General features: G+C 44.7%; 1 protein-coding gene across 1 annotated transcript in view; it reads right to left on the bottom strand.

Annotated features, from left to right (window-relative positions):
- Positions 1-12,852, bottom strand: part of HECTD2 (HECT domain E3 ubiquitin protein ligase 2) — a 96,143-nt gene extending 83,291 nt beyond the window's left edge. The window contains exon 1 of the mRNA XM_039911327.1: positions 12,849-12,852. Coding sequence (XP_039767261.1) covers positions 12,849-12,852 — 4 coding nt within the window. The remainder of the gene's footprint in view (positions 1-12,848) is intronic.
- Between the last annotated feature and the right edge of the window lie 340 nt (positions 12,853-13,192).

Here is a 13,192-nt window from a genome sequence, read left to right as displayed (position 1 = left end):
TGTTCACCCTCCTACTTGGACTGTGAGCCCCGTGAGAGAGAGGGATTGGGTCCAATCTGATTAGTGCTTATTCATTCAATAGTATTTATTGAGCGCTTACTATGTGCAGAGCACTGTACTAAGTGCTTGGAATGTACAAATCGGCAACAGATAGAGACAGTCCCTGCCCTTTGACGGGCTTACAGTCTAATCGGGGGAGACGGACAGACAAGAACAATGGCGATAAATAGAGTCGAGGGGAAGAAACATCTCGTTAAAACAATAGCAAATAAATAGAATCAGGGTGATGTACATCTCATTAAACAAAATAAATAGGGTGATGAAGATATATACAGTTGAGCGGACGAGTACAGAGCTGAGGGGATGGGACGAGAGAGGGGGAGGAGCAGAGGGAAAGGGGGGGAAGAGGGGGAGGAACAGAGGGAAGGGGGGGGGAAGAGGGTTTAGCTGCGGCGAGGTGAAGGGGGTGGGTAGAGGGAGCAGAGGGAAAAGGGGAGCTCAGTCTGGGAAGGCCTCCCTCTCCCCAATGCTTAGTGCAGTGCCTGGCACATACTAAGTGCTTAACCTATACCATTAAAAACAAAACAGAATAAAACGCTCAATGGCAGTAGAAATCATTAATCCATCATCACTCAGTAAACCACGGTTGAATACTTCCTTGATTACTTTCTATCTCTACCAGCCCTTAGTAGAGTCCTTGGCAGATAATATAGGGTACTTGTTAAGCACTCAAGTAAGTACCAAGTAAGTGCTCAATTAGTGCCATAATCATCATTAGGTCCGGATATCAGTAAATCTGTTTTTCAATCCCGACTCTTTCACTGGCCTGCTCTGTGATCTTGGGTAAGTCATTTAGCCACTTTGGATCTCAGTTCCCTCTAGACTGTAAGCTAACTGTGGGCAGGGAATATGTCTGTTATATTGTAATACTGTAATAATCATAATAATAATTATGGTATTTTCATTCATTCATTCAATAGTATTTATTGAGCGCTTACTATGTGCAGAGCACTGTACTAAGCACTTGGACTGAACAAGTCGGCAACAGATAGAGACAGTCCCTGCCGTTTGACGGGCTTACGGTCTAATCGGGGGAGACGGACGGACGAGAACGATGGCGATAAATAGAGTCGAGGGGAAGAACATCTCATAAAAACAATGGCAACTAAATAGAATCAAGGCGATGTACATTTCATTAACAAAATAAATAGGGTAATGAAAATATATACAGTTGAGCGGACGAGTACAGTGCTGAGGGGATGGGAAGGTAGAGGGGGAGGAGCAGAGGGAAATGGGGGGAAAAGAAGGTTAAGCTGCGGAGAGATTATTAAGTGCTTCCTATGTACAAGACACTGTACTAAGTGCTGGGGAGGATACAGGCAAATTGAGTTGGACACAGTCCCTGTCCCACGTGGGGCTCACAATTCCAATCCCCATTTTACAGATCAGGTAACTGAGGCACAGAGAAGTGAAGTGACTTGCCCAAGGTCACACAGCAGATATGTGGCAGAGCTGGGATTAGAACCCACGACCTCTGGCTCCCAAATCCGTGCTCTTTCCACGAAGCCACGTTGCTTCTCCAAGCAGATTCTCCCAAGTTCAGAGTAGAGTGCTCCGCCCATAGTAAGTGCTCAATAAATATGATCGATGGGCTGACTCACTTGTAAAGCGGAGAAACTAATATCGTCTCTTCTTAATTTGCGGGTTATTGTGAGAATAAAATGAGAAATGATGTGGAAGTTTTTTGGAAAAAAAAATCACAAGTATTCAAGATACACATGTAGATGAGCACAAATGAAGATTCACATATTCACATTCAAATGTACCTAGTCACACTGATTCACACTCATACAGATATATACGGACACAGTCACACCAAGGCAAATATACAAACATAAAAATAATACCCTCAAGCGGGCCGACTTGCCCAGAATCATCGTGCCAAGGGGAATAATGATGAAGGTAAACAGCAGCTGTTGAGCTCAGCCAGTGTCAGTGCCGGCTCTCTGGATGTTTTTCCAGTGCTGATGTCCAGCAAGAAGCCTTTTCATCATCCAGCAATCGATCGTACTTATTGAGCACTTAATATCGGCTGAGCACCGTACTACGCACTTGGGAGAGTACAATGCCACCGAGTTGGTAGACACGTTCCCGGCCCACTAAGAGTTTACAGTCTAGAGAGGGAGCTAGATATTAATAAAAATAAATAATTTATAATCCATAATTTGTGGATGCGTATATAAGTGCTGTAGGGTCGAGGGTGGGGCAAATACGAAGTGCCCGAAGATCACAGATCCAACTACGCAGACAACGCAGAAGGGAGAGGGAGCCGGGGGAGGTGAGCTTAATTGGGGCAGGCCTCTTGGAGGAGATGTGATGTTAATAAGGCTTTGAAGGTGGGGAGAGTGTTGGTCGGCCATATATGGAGGGGGACGGCGTTCCAGGCTGGAGAGCAACGCTTTTGTGAGATTGCAGAAGGCATGAACTTTCAGGGCTGCCGCTTTAAGCAGCATAGCCTAGCGAGAAGCTGTGTGGCCAAATGGATAGAGCCCAAACCTGGGAGTCAAGGACCTGGGTTCTAATCCCATCTCTGCCACTTGTCTGCTGCGTGACTCTAGGAACGTCACTTCACTTCCTCTGTGCCTCAGTTCCCTCTTCTGTAAAATGGGGATTAAGACTGTGAGCTCCATGAGGGCCAGGGACTCTGTCCAACCTGCTTACCTTGTATCTACCCCAATGCTTAGAACAGTGCTTGGCACAGAGTAAGTGTTTAACAAATACCATAATAGTAATTCTTATTATTATCATTTAATTGCCCTCTGTCACTCAGCTCCGCAGTGGACTTCCCAGCCCTCCCATTATCCCTCTCCCCTCCATAGTGAAATGGGACTTTTGTTGGCCTTACAGTCTTCCTCGTCTGTCATCATTTCTGACAATTACCCCACAGTATTTGTGTATCTAGTCTTATACCCTGCCATTCCCTGCTAGTGGTAATTCATTTTAATGTCTGTCTCCCCCTCTGGACTGTAAACTCATCTGAGGCAGGGTCATGTCTACCCTCTCCATGGTGTCGTACTCTCCCAAGTGCTTAGTACGGTGCTCTGCAGAGAATAGGCACTCAGAAAATACCATTGATTAATTGATTAATTTAAATGGCTGACCAGTTGTTGGTTTTTCAGTAGATTGTGTAAGCGCCTCAAAACCAGGGGCCTTTACTGTTTCCTGTTTGTATTGTTGGCTCCCAAGCACCTGGACTGTGAACCTACAACTACAAGCCAGCTCACACACTTCACTCCTCTAGCGCTAACCTTTTCACTGTGCCTCGATGCCGTGCATCTCGCTGCCGACCCCTTGCCCACATCCTGCCTCTGGCCTGGAACGCCCTCCCTCCTCAAATCCAACAGACAATTACTCTCAGCCTCTTCAAAGCCTTATTGAGGGCACATCTCCTCCAAGAAAGCTTCCGACTAAGCCCTCCTTTCCTCTTCTCCCACTCCCTTCTGCATCGCCCTGACTTGTTCCCTTTGTTCATCCCTCTTCCCAGCCCCAAAGCTCTTATGTACATAGCTGTAATTTACTGATTTATATTAATGTCTGTCTCCCCCTCTAGATTGTAAACTCGTTATAAGCAGGGAATGTATCTGTTTATTGTTATAAATGTATCTGTTTATTGTTATATTGCACTCTCCTAAGCGCTTAGTACAGTGCTGTGCACACAGAAAATACTCAATAAATACTATTGAATGAATGAATGAATGAACCTTATGTGGAACAAGAGCTGCATCCAATCTGTTACGTTTGTATCTAACCCAGAATTTAACACAATGCTTGGCACCTAGAAGGCACTTAATAATGATGGCATTTGTTAAGCACTTACTATGTGTCAAGCACTGTTCTAAGTGCTGGGGTAGGTAGAGTCTAATCAGGTTGGACACAGTCCCTGTCCCACATGGGGCTCACAGTCTTAACCTCCTTTTCACAGATGAGGTAACTGAGATACAGAGAAGTGAAGTGACTTGCCTGAGGTTACACAGCAGATAAGTGGAAAAGCTGGAATTAGAACTCAGGTCCTTCTGACTACCAGGCCCACGCACGGCCACTAGGCCTTGCTGCAATGGTAGACTATGTGCTAGATGCTGGGGTAGATTGCAAATTCAAGAGACTAGACTGACCACAGGACTCACAATTATCATTAATGATAATAATCATCTTATTTGTTAAGTCCTTATTACGTGTCAAATCCTGTTCTAAGTGCTGGGGTAGGTTCAGTCTAAACAGGTTACAGATGCGGTAACTGAGACGCAGAGAAGTTAAGTGACTTGCCCAAAGTCATACAGAAGACAAGCAGTGGAGCTGGTGGAACTCTTTCCTGTGCTTTTTCCCCTAGACAACACTGCCTTGCCTACAAATTTCACACCTAACCAATAATAGTAACTGTGGTATTTCTTAGGCGCTTACTATGTGCCAGGCACTGTACTAAGCGCTGGGGTAGATATGAGATGATGGGTTTGGACACAGTCCCTGTCCCACATAGGACTCACAGTCTTAATCCTCATTTTGCAGATGAGGAAGCTGAGACACAGAGAAATAAAGTGACTTGCCCAAGGTCACACAGCAGATAGGTGGAGGAGTGGGGATTAGAACCCAGTGCCTCCAACTCCCGGACCTGTGATCTTTCCACTAGGCATTCTGCTAACTAAATTAAAAGAGTACTCTAATTACAGTAAAGGGCTCAATAAGTACTGAAAAATGAGTGAATGAAAAGCCAAGTTTTTTTTGTTTTACATTTTTAAAGTTAAAGGCACATTCATATATAACAATATTCATATATATATAAGGTAGTACTTTTGTTTTGAGAAGACTGCCCCTGGAATTAGAATGGGGTGAAAATCCCCTCAAGATGCATTATTTCCAAGCCACCAGATTATACTTTTTAAAACCTTTTTTTTATTTTAGAAGTACCTTTCTCAAGAGGCTCTTAAGAGTATAAAGACCTAGTGTAAGTCAGTAGAGCAAAAATTGCTCACAATATTGCTCAACTCTGGTGGCCTAAGAACATATTAATACCCTCTGCCATGCCCACACTTATGGTGGGAATATATTATTTATCACCGAATTGTACTTTCCAAACGCTTAGTACAGCGCTCTGCACACGGTAAGCACTCAATAAATACGATTGAATGAATGAATCAGCAAAAGAAAAACTGGAAGCTGAAAGGGCAAGGGTCGGCATTCAAGCAACATAGTTCTCCAATGAAGCGTCAGCTCCCTGTGGGCAGGGGACGTGTCTTGTGCTTTAATTACCCTTCTCAAGGGATTAGAAGAGTGCATGGCATTTAGTAGGCTTTTTCAGGAGTATAATAATGGTGGTATTTGTTAAGCGCTTACTATGTGCCGAGCGCTGTTCTAAGCGCTGGGGTCGACACAGGGGAATGAGGTTGTCCCACGTGGGGCTCACAGTCTTCATCCCCATTTTACAGATGAGGGAACTGAGGCACCGAGAAGTGAAGTGACTTGCCCAAAGTCACACAGTTGACAAGTGGCCGAGCCGGGATTCGAACCCTTGACCTCTGCCTCCAAAGCCTGTGCTCTTTCCACTGAGCCACGCTGCTTCTCTGTCCTAATGGAGAGAGTGCAGAGGACCTGGGTCCTAATCCTGCCTTTGCCACTTTCCTGCTGTGTGACCTTGGGCAAGTCACTTCACTTCTCTGGGCCTCAGTTTCCTCATTTGTAAAGTGGGGATAAAATGCCTGTTCTCCCTCCCCGCTTAGATTGTGAGCCCCACGTGGGACTGGGACTGGGACCGACTGGATTATTTTACATTTTATTATATCTTATTGTTATAGTGTACTCTTCCAAGGGCTTAGCACAGTGTTCTGCACAGAGTAAGCGCTCAATAAATAAGAATGAAGTATCTATCCCAGCACTTTCAAGTAGCACTGACATATAGTGAGAAGGAGCATGACGTAGTGGACAGAGCACAGGGCTGGGAGTCTGAAGGTCATGGGTTCTAATCCTGCCTCCACCACTTGTCTGCATTGTGACCTTGGGCAAGTCATTTCACTTCTCTGGGCCTCAGTTACCGCAGCTGTAAAATGGGGATTGAGATCGGTAGCCCCATTCAAGATAAGGACTGTGTCCAACCTGATTTGCTTGTATCCACCCCAGTGCTTAGCACAGAGCCTGGCACATAGTAAGTGGCTTAACAAATGCCATAATTATTAATTATAGTAAGCACTTACAAGTACTATAATAACAATAATATTAAAAACGAATATTTCATTACCACGACAATCTGACTTCTATTACTACTAGTTCCTGGAGGAAGTGAAAGGGGGTGCCTATGCCCCTGACATCAGTAAAGGTTTGGTCTCCCTGACGTCACCGGCAACTGAGGCTGGGAGGCAGACCAAAGAGCTGGTAGGGGAAGGATGGTCACTGAGGGTGATGTTTGGGAGAAGGGAAAATCAATCGATCAATCATATTTATCAAGCGCTTACTGTGTGCAGAGCACTTTATGAAGCGCTTGGAAGAGCACAACACAACAATATGACCGACACATTCCCTGCCCACAATAAGCTGACAGTTAAGAGGTGGAGAGTAATCAATCCATCAAACGATGGTATTTTTTGAGCACTTACTGTATTCAGAGGACTGTACTAAGCATCTAGGAGAGTGAAATACAATAGAATTGGTAACCATGTTCCCTGCCCACAAGGAGCTTACAGTCTACAATTATAGTGGACAATAAAAATGGTTCATCTCTTCCCTCTCCCAAAAGGCGAGACCAGGAGAGGCAGGAGGGCTTCTACCCCGCTTCCACTAGTGGAATGGTTCTCCCAACTGCTACAGGTTAAACCGTTATCATGCAAGTACCTCAAGAGACTGTGAATTCCTTGTGCTTCTGGTTAGAGTCCTTTCTTTAAAAAAAAAATCCTCGAGAACTTTATACTTCACCCTTACGATATGCCCTTCAAAAGAAAAAGTGTGACTTTTTATGTTTTCTCAGAAGGTTTCTTTAAAAGTGCAAAAGTGGGTTTATATATATATACACATATAGATCCGATTCCTGCCCTCAAGGAGCTTACAGTCTAGACGGGGAGACAGATAAATTGATGATGCTATCACAACGCTAGATTAAAAAGGGACCGGTCCCCATGGAGAAATAAATATTTTATTATATTCTTTAATATTATCCATTACTCTATGGGTTTAGGTTGCCCTGGATTTGAGGAAAGGAAGTCAATCCTGATATGGAAAACAGTAACCCACAGATCGGCTTATCAGATCACTGTGGAGTTTGGAAACTTGTTTCCTGCAGTTCTAGGTGGCTTTTGCATAAACCACCCTGCTTGTAGTTATGGAACTATATATAGGTTAATAAAAACTTAACTAAATGATTAATTTGAATGAGTCACATCCTGTCTTTGAGCCAATTACTGAATGTGTCTTCAATCCAGCTGCCATGTGCAACACTCTTTTGAGTTAAGAATAGGGACTGTTTCTGATCTGATTGCATTTTATCTACCCCAGTGTTTACATCAGTGCTTGGCACATAGGAAGCACTTAATAAATACCGCAATTACTATCATGCTAAATTATTTCATGGCGTTCAAATGCCCCCAGTCATTATCATTTTGGTGTTGAAGTATATTAAATGTATTTTAAATAACCATTACTTAGCAAACCAATGAACTATCTCTTAAAGTGATCAACAGTAAAACAAAATTGTAGGTGAAATCATTTTAAATAAGCTTTGGATCCCTTTAAAATCTCCGAAAAAAGTCAAATACAAGCAAATATCCTTGTCAGGGTAACTTTTAAAATTTCTTATTGGTACAATTTCCAACAGTTAATCTTGAATAAACCGAATGCAATTAAATTAAGGATTCCCATACATCTGTGCAGTTAAAAAGGCATTAGGTAAAGCGATTGAATGAGAAGTCAAAAAAGTATGCAATACAAAAGAAAAGGCTGTCTTTTCAATGGTATCTGTTAAGTGGTTTCCCCTCTCAGGGTCGCACCTGGAGAGTTGCCAATACTCTATCAGCTTCGTCTATAGGAGGGAGAGTCAAGCAGAGGCCTACCCATTATATTCCTAGCTTGGGCCGCGGTAAGCCAGTGGAAGGCAATCTGCTACAAGTCAAAACTCCCCTGTGCTGGGCAGTGACATGGGAGAGAGTCAAGGGCAGAGACTTAGGTTTACTGCCCAGAAGGAGCAGTGGTAAACCACTTGCGGATTTTTACCAAGAAAACTCTCTGGATCCACTACCAGAACGATTGCAGATGGAGAACAGGGCATTCTCGGACAGATGTGTTCATGGTGTCGCTTATGTCGATGGCATAAGACAAGTGCTTACTGTGTGCCAGGCATCATCACCACCTTCATCACCATCATCATCATCAATGGTTTTTGTTGAGCACTTACTACATGCAGACCACTGCACTAAACAGTTGGGAGAGTACGCTACAACAGAGTTGGCAGACACAATGCCTGCCCACAGTGAGCTTACAGTCCAGAGGATTGTAATAAGTCCTGAGGTAAATACAAGCTAATAATAATAATGATATTTGTTAAGTGCTTACTATATGCCAAGCACTGTTCTAAGCGCTGGGGTAGATACAAGGTAAGCAGGTTGTCCTACGTGGGGCTCAAAGTCTTAACCAAGGCACAGAGAAGTTAAGTCACTTGCCCAAAGTCACACAGCTGATAAGTGGCAAAGCTGGGATTAGAACCCCTCACCTCTGACTCCCGGCGTGTGCTCATTCACTGGACTATATTGCTTCTCTCTTCACAGTCCCTGTCCCACAGGGGGCTCACAACCTGACGAAGAAAAAGTCGGCATTTAATCCCCATTTCACAGATGAGGAATCTGAGGCACAGAGAAGTGAAGCGACTTACCCAAGGTCACCCAGCAAGCAACTGGCAGAGCCGGGATTAGAGCCCAGGTCCTCTGACTCCCAGGCCCGGGCTCTTTCCGCTAGGCCACACTGCCCCTCAGCAAGCTCCTTCTAGACTGTAAGCTCGTTGTGGGCAGGGAATGTGTCCATTTATTGTTGTATCGTGCTCCCCCGAGCGCTTAGTACAGTGCTCCGCACACAGTAAGCGCTTAATAAATACAACCGAATGAATGAATGAATTACGCCTTGAAATTCATTTCTTAAACCTTCCCCCATGAGGCCGGCCCATGGTTCCTTCATTCAGGCGTATTTATTAAGCGCTTACTGTTTGCAGAGCACTGTGGCGAGGGGCCAAGTCGGGTCAGGGGATGGAGCAGCATAGAAAGAGGTAATTTATGTTGTCAGGCGCTAGAGTGGGAGGCAGAACAAATAGCTCTATGTTAATGCCGAAAAGGAAATGGAGAATTAGTGGGAAAACTTACTGATGTTCTCCAGCTGCTGTCACTAATATAGAAAGCCAAACCGTGGCTGCGGCAGTCAAATTTGTCAATATTACATTTCACTTTTCACTTTTTCAATGTAAAACCGTTCCAAAAGACAAGACTTTGAAATTAAACTCAGCAGCTCCCAATTAACTAAATAGTTTGAAAAGCCAATTTCCATCTTTCCAGAAAAGCAAGCGAGGAAGTGCAATAATGCTTAACCACACTGGGATAATACATCCCATTGATGCCCGAAAGTGTCGATCTATGTACTAGGTTCTCCTGAATTCTTCTGCATGCGAATTGGTTATTTCATTAGAGATATCCAGGGGGGGCTTGAAGGCTGAATAGAAATGGGTCCAAATTCAGCATTAACATCGCAAATCTCCTCACGCCCCGGGGCAGAAGAGTGAAACACAGGCGGTGAGAGAGAGTAAGGGATGAGCAGAAGAGTACGCATTGACCTACTCTGACCCCTGAAAGGTTATGGGCAGCAGTGCACGTATCATCAATTATAACCATCAAGAGTTCAGTGGAAAATAAGTTTCCTGATTTTACAGCCCCCTCTCCAGTACTCCAGTAGAATTTCCAGTACTCTACAACTCTCAACTCCGGGAGGGAGAGTCAAGCAGAGGCCTACCCGGTCCATTCCTAGCTTGGGCAGCGGCTAGTGAGTTGAAGGCAATCTGCTACAAGTCAAAACTCACCTGTGCTGGGCAGCAGCGGCAAGGGAGAGAGTCGAGGGCGGAGACTCAAGTTGACTGCATTGGAAGGATGCGATGGTAAACCACTTCTGGATTTTTACCCAGAAAAATCTATGGATACACTTACCGGCACGAATGCAGATGGCAGTGGGGCATACAGTGCTCTGCATATAGTAAGTGCTCAGTAAATACTATTGAATGAATTTTGGGAGAGATGAGTCGCTATGAGTTGCTATGGGTCGGATGCTACTCGACAGCATGAAACAAGATTTTCCAGAAATGGAACAGGAGCCTTCAGGATTCCACAATTCCAAGATGAGCACAATCATGATTATGGTATCTGTTAAGCGGGTCCAGTGTGCCAGGCACTGTACTAAGCACTGGGTGGATACAAGGATAGTGGGTTGGACACAGTCCCTGTCTCATGTGGGGCTCACAATCATGATCCCCATTTTCCAGATGAGGTAACTGAGGCCCAGAGGAGTGATGTGACTTCGCCAAGGTCACACAGCAGACAAGTGGCAAACCCGGAAATAGAACCCATGACCTTCTGACTCCCAGGCCCGTGTTCTATCCACTACGCCATGCTGCTTCTCTTTCGCCTTGGAAATACCCTAAAATAACATGTACTCGGTCTGGGATCCATCCCCTACCTGTTGCCAGAGTGCGTATGTCCAGACCCAAATAGAAGACTTTCAAACACAAGAGAATCCAGAGCAGGAGATGCTTGTGGTTTGATATGAGACACTTGGCTTCTGGAATTCATTTCTTCTGGTTCTCTTTCAGCAAAATCAACATTCATTCCCCAACCTGACACTTCGTGGGACTGTGCATGATGTTGCTAGGGCTGAAGCACATGGCCTAGTGGAAAGAGCACGAGCCTGGGAGTCAGAGGCCCTGGGTTCTAATCCTGCCTCCACCACTTTGGAGAAGCAGCGTGGCTCAGTGGAAAGAGCATGGGCTTTGGAGTCAGGGCTCATGAGTTTGAATCCCAGCTCTGCCACTTGTCGGCTGTGTGACTGTGGGCAAGTCACTTAACTTCTCTGTGCCTCAGTTCCCTCATCTGTAAAATGGGGATGAAGACTGTGAGCCCCACGTGGGACAACCTGATTCCCCTATGTCTACCCCAGCGCTTAGAACAGTGCTCGGCACATAGTAAGCGCTTAACAAATACCAACATTATTATTAATTGGTGTGTGATCTTGTGCAAGTCACTTCACTTCTCTATGCCTCAGTTCCCTCATCTGCAAACTGGGGATTCAATATCTATTCTCCCACCTACTTATGCTATGAGCCCCATGTGGGACCTGACTATCCTCCATCGAGCACGGGCCTGGAAGTCAGAAGGTCATGGGTTCCAATCCCGGCTCCACCATTTGTCTGCTGTGTGACCTTGGGCAAGTTATTTTATTTCTCTTTGCCTCAGTTACCTCATCTATAAAACGGGGATTGAGTCTGTGAATCCCACATGGGACAGGGACTGAATCCAACCCAATTTGCTTGTATCTACCCCAGCGGTTAGTACAGTGCCTGGCACACAGTTAGCACTTATAAATACCATAATTATTATAATTATTACTATCATTATTACCCCAGCACTTGGCATAGACTAAGCACTTAACAGTTACCACATTTATTATTATTAGGAACTTTGATTCTCCTGGGTGTTTTGTTTTAGAGAAGCAACATGGCATAGGAGTCCAGGTCATGGATTCTAATTCCAGCTCGGCCACTTGTCGGCTGTGTGACCTTGGACTTCATTTCTCAGGGCCTCAGTTACCTCATCTGTAAAATGGGGATTGAGAGTTTGAGCCCCACATGGGACAACCCGATTACTTTGTACCTACCCCAGCTCTTAGAAGAGTGATTGGCACATAGTAAGTGCTTAACAAGTACCATAATTATTATTATTGTTATTATCATTTTCAATCAATAGTATTAACTGAGGGTTTACAGTGTGCAGAGTACTGTATTTAGTACTTGGGAAAGCACAACAGAGACAGTAGATATGATCCCTCCCCTGAAGGAGGAATCTTTAGTGGGGTAGAAAGAAATTGAAATAAATTACAAGCAAAGGGCAACAGCAGAATTTAACAACGTGCATGCATGGACATTCATGCACTCGTTCAATCATATTCATTGAGCGCTTCCTGTATGCAGAGCACTGTACTAAGCCCTTGAGAGAGTACAATATAACAATACAGAGACACGTTCTCTGCTCACGAGGAGCTTACAGTCTAGAGGGACATGTAAGTTCGGTGTGGGCAGGGAACATATCTCTTCTCTTACACTGTCAAATCATCTCCGACCCACAGCGACTCCATAGACACATCTCTTCCAGAACGCCCCACTTCCATCTGCAATTGAACCGGTAGTGCGTCCATAGAGCTTTCTCGGTAAAAATCCGGAAGTGGTTTATCATTACCTTCTTCCACCCAGTAAACTTGAGTCTTCACCCTCGACTCTGTCCCATGCCACTGCTGCCCAGCACGGGTGAGTTTCGACTTGTAGCAGATCGCCTTCCACTTGCTAGCCACTGGCCAAGCTAAGAATGGAGCTGTTATGCCTCTGCTTGACTCTCCCTCCCGAAGCCAAGACTGGTAGAGTACTGGAAACTCTCCAGGGTACATTCCCGAGAGGGGAGGGAACACTTCTACCAAATCTTTTATATTGTACTTTCCCAAGCGATTAGTACAGCGTTCTGCACACAGTAAGCGTTCAATGAATACGATTGAATGAACGAATGAATGTCCAGGCGTACACATCGCGAATTGGTGTATTCTCAATAAATACGATTGATTCACTGATTGATTCCTTGGATTTTGGGGAGAGTGACCCACAAGTCCTGAAGTGGTCAGGGGATGAGAGATTAATCAGGGAAGGTCTCTTGGTAAGGAATGGGATAATAAAATGGCTTTGGAGATGGAGGAGGTCAGTGGTCTACCAGATGTAAGGAGGGAGTCAGTCAGTCAAACGTATTTATTGAACTCTTACTGCAGAATACTGCACTGAGTGCTTGGGAGAGTTCAATATAACAGACACATTTCCTGCCCACAATGAACTTATGTTCTAGGGAGGGAGTTCCAGCCAGTCACTTAGCTAGTT

The sequence above is a fragment of the Ornithorhynchus anatinus genome, chromosome 3 (assembly GCF_004115215.2).
Source record: "Ornithorhynchus anatinus isolate Pmale09 chromosome 3, mOrnAna1.pri.v4, whole genome shotgun sequence".
NCBI lineage: Eukaryota > Metazoa > Chordata > Mammalia > Monotremata > Ornithorhynchidae > Ornithorhynchus > Ornithorhynchus anatinus.
This window is presented reverse-complemented; position numbering and strand designations above follow the sequence as displayed.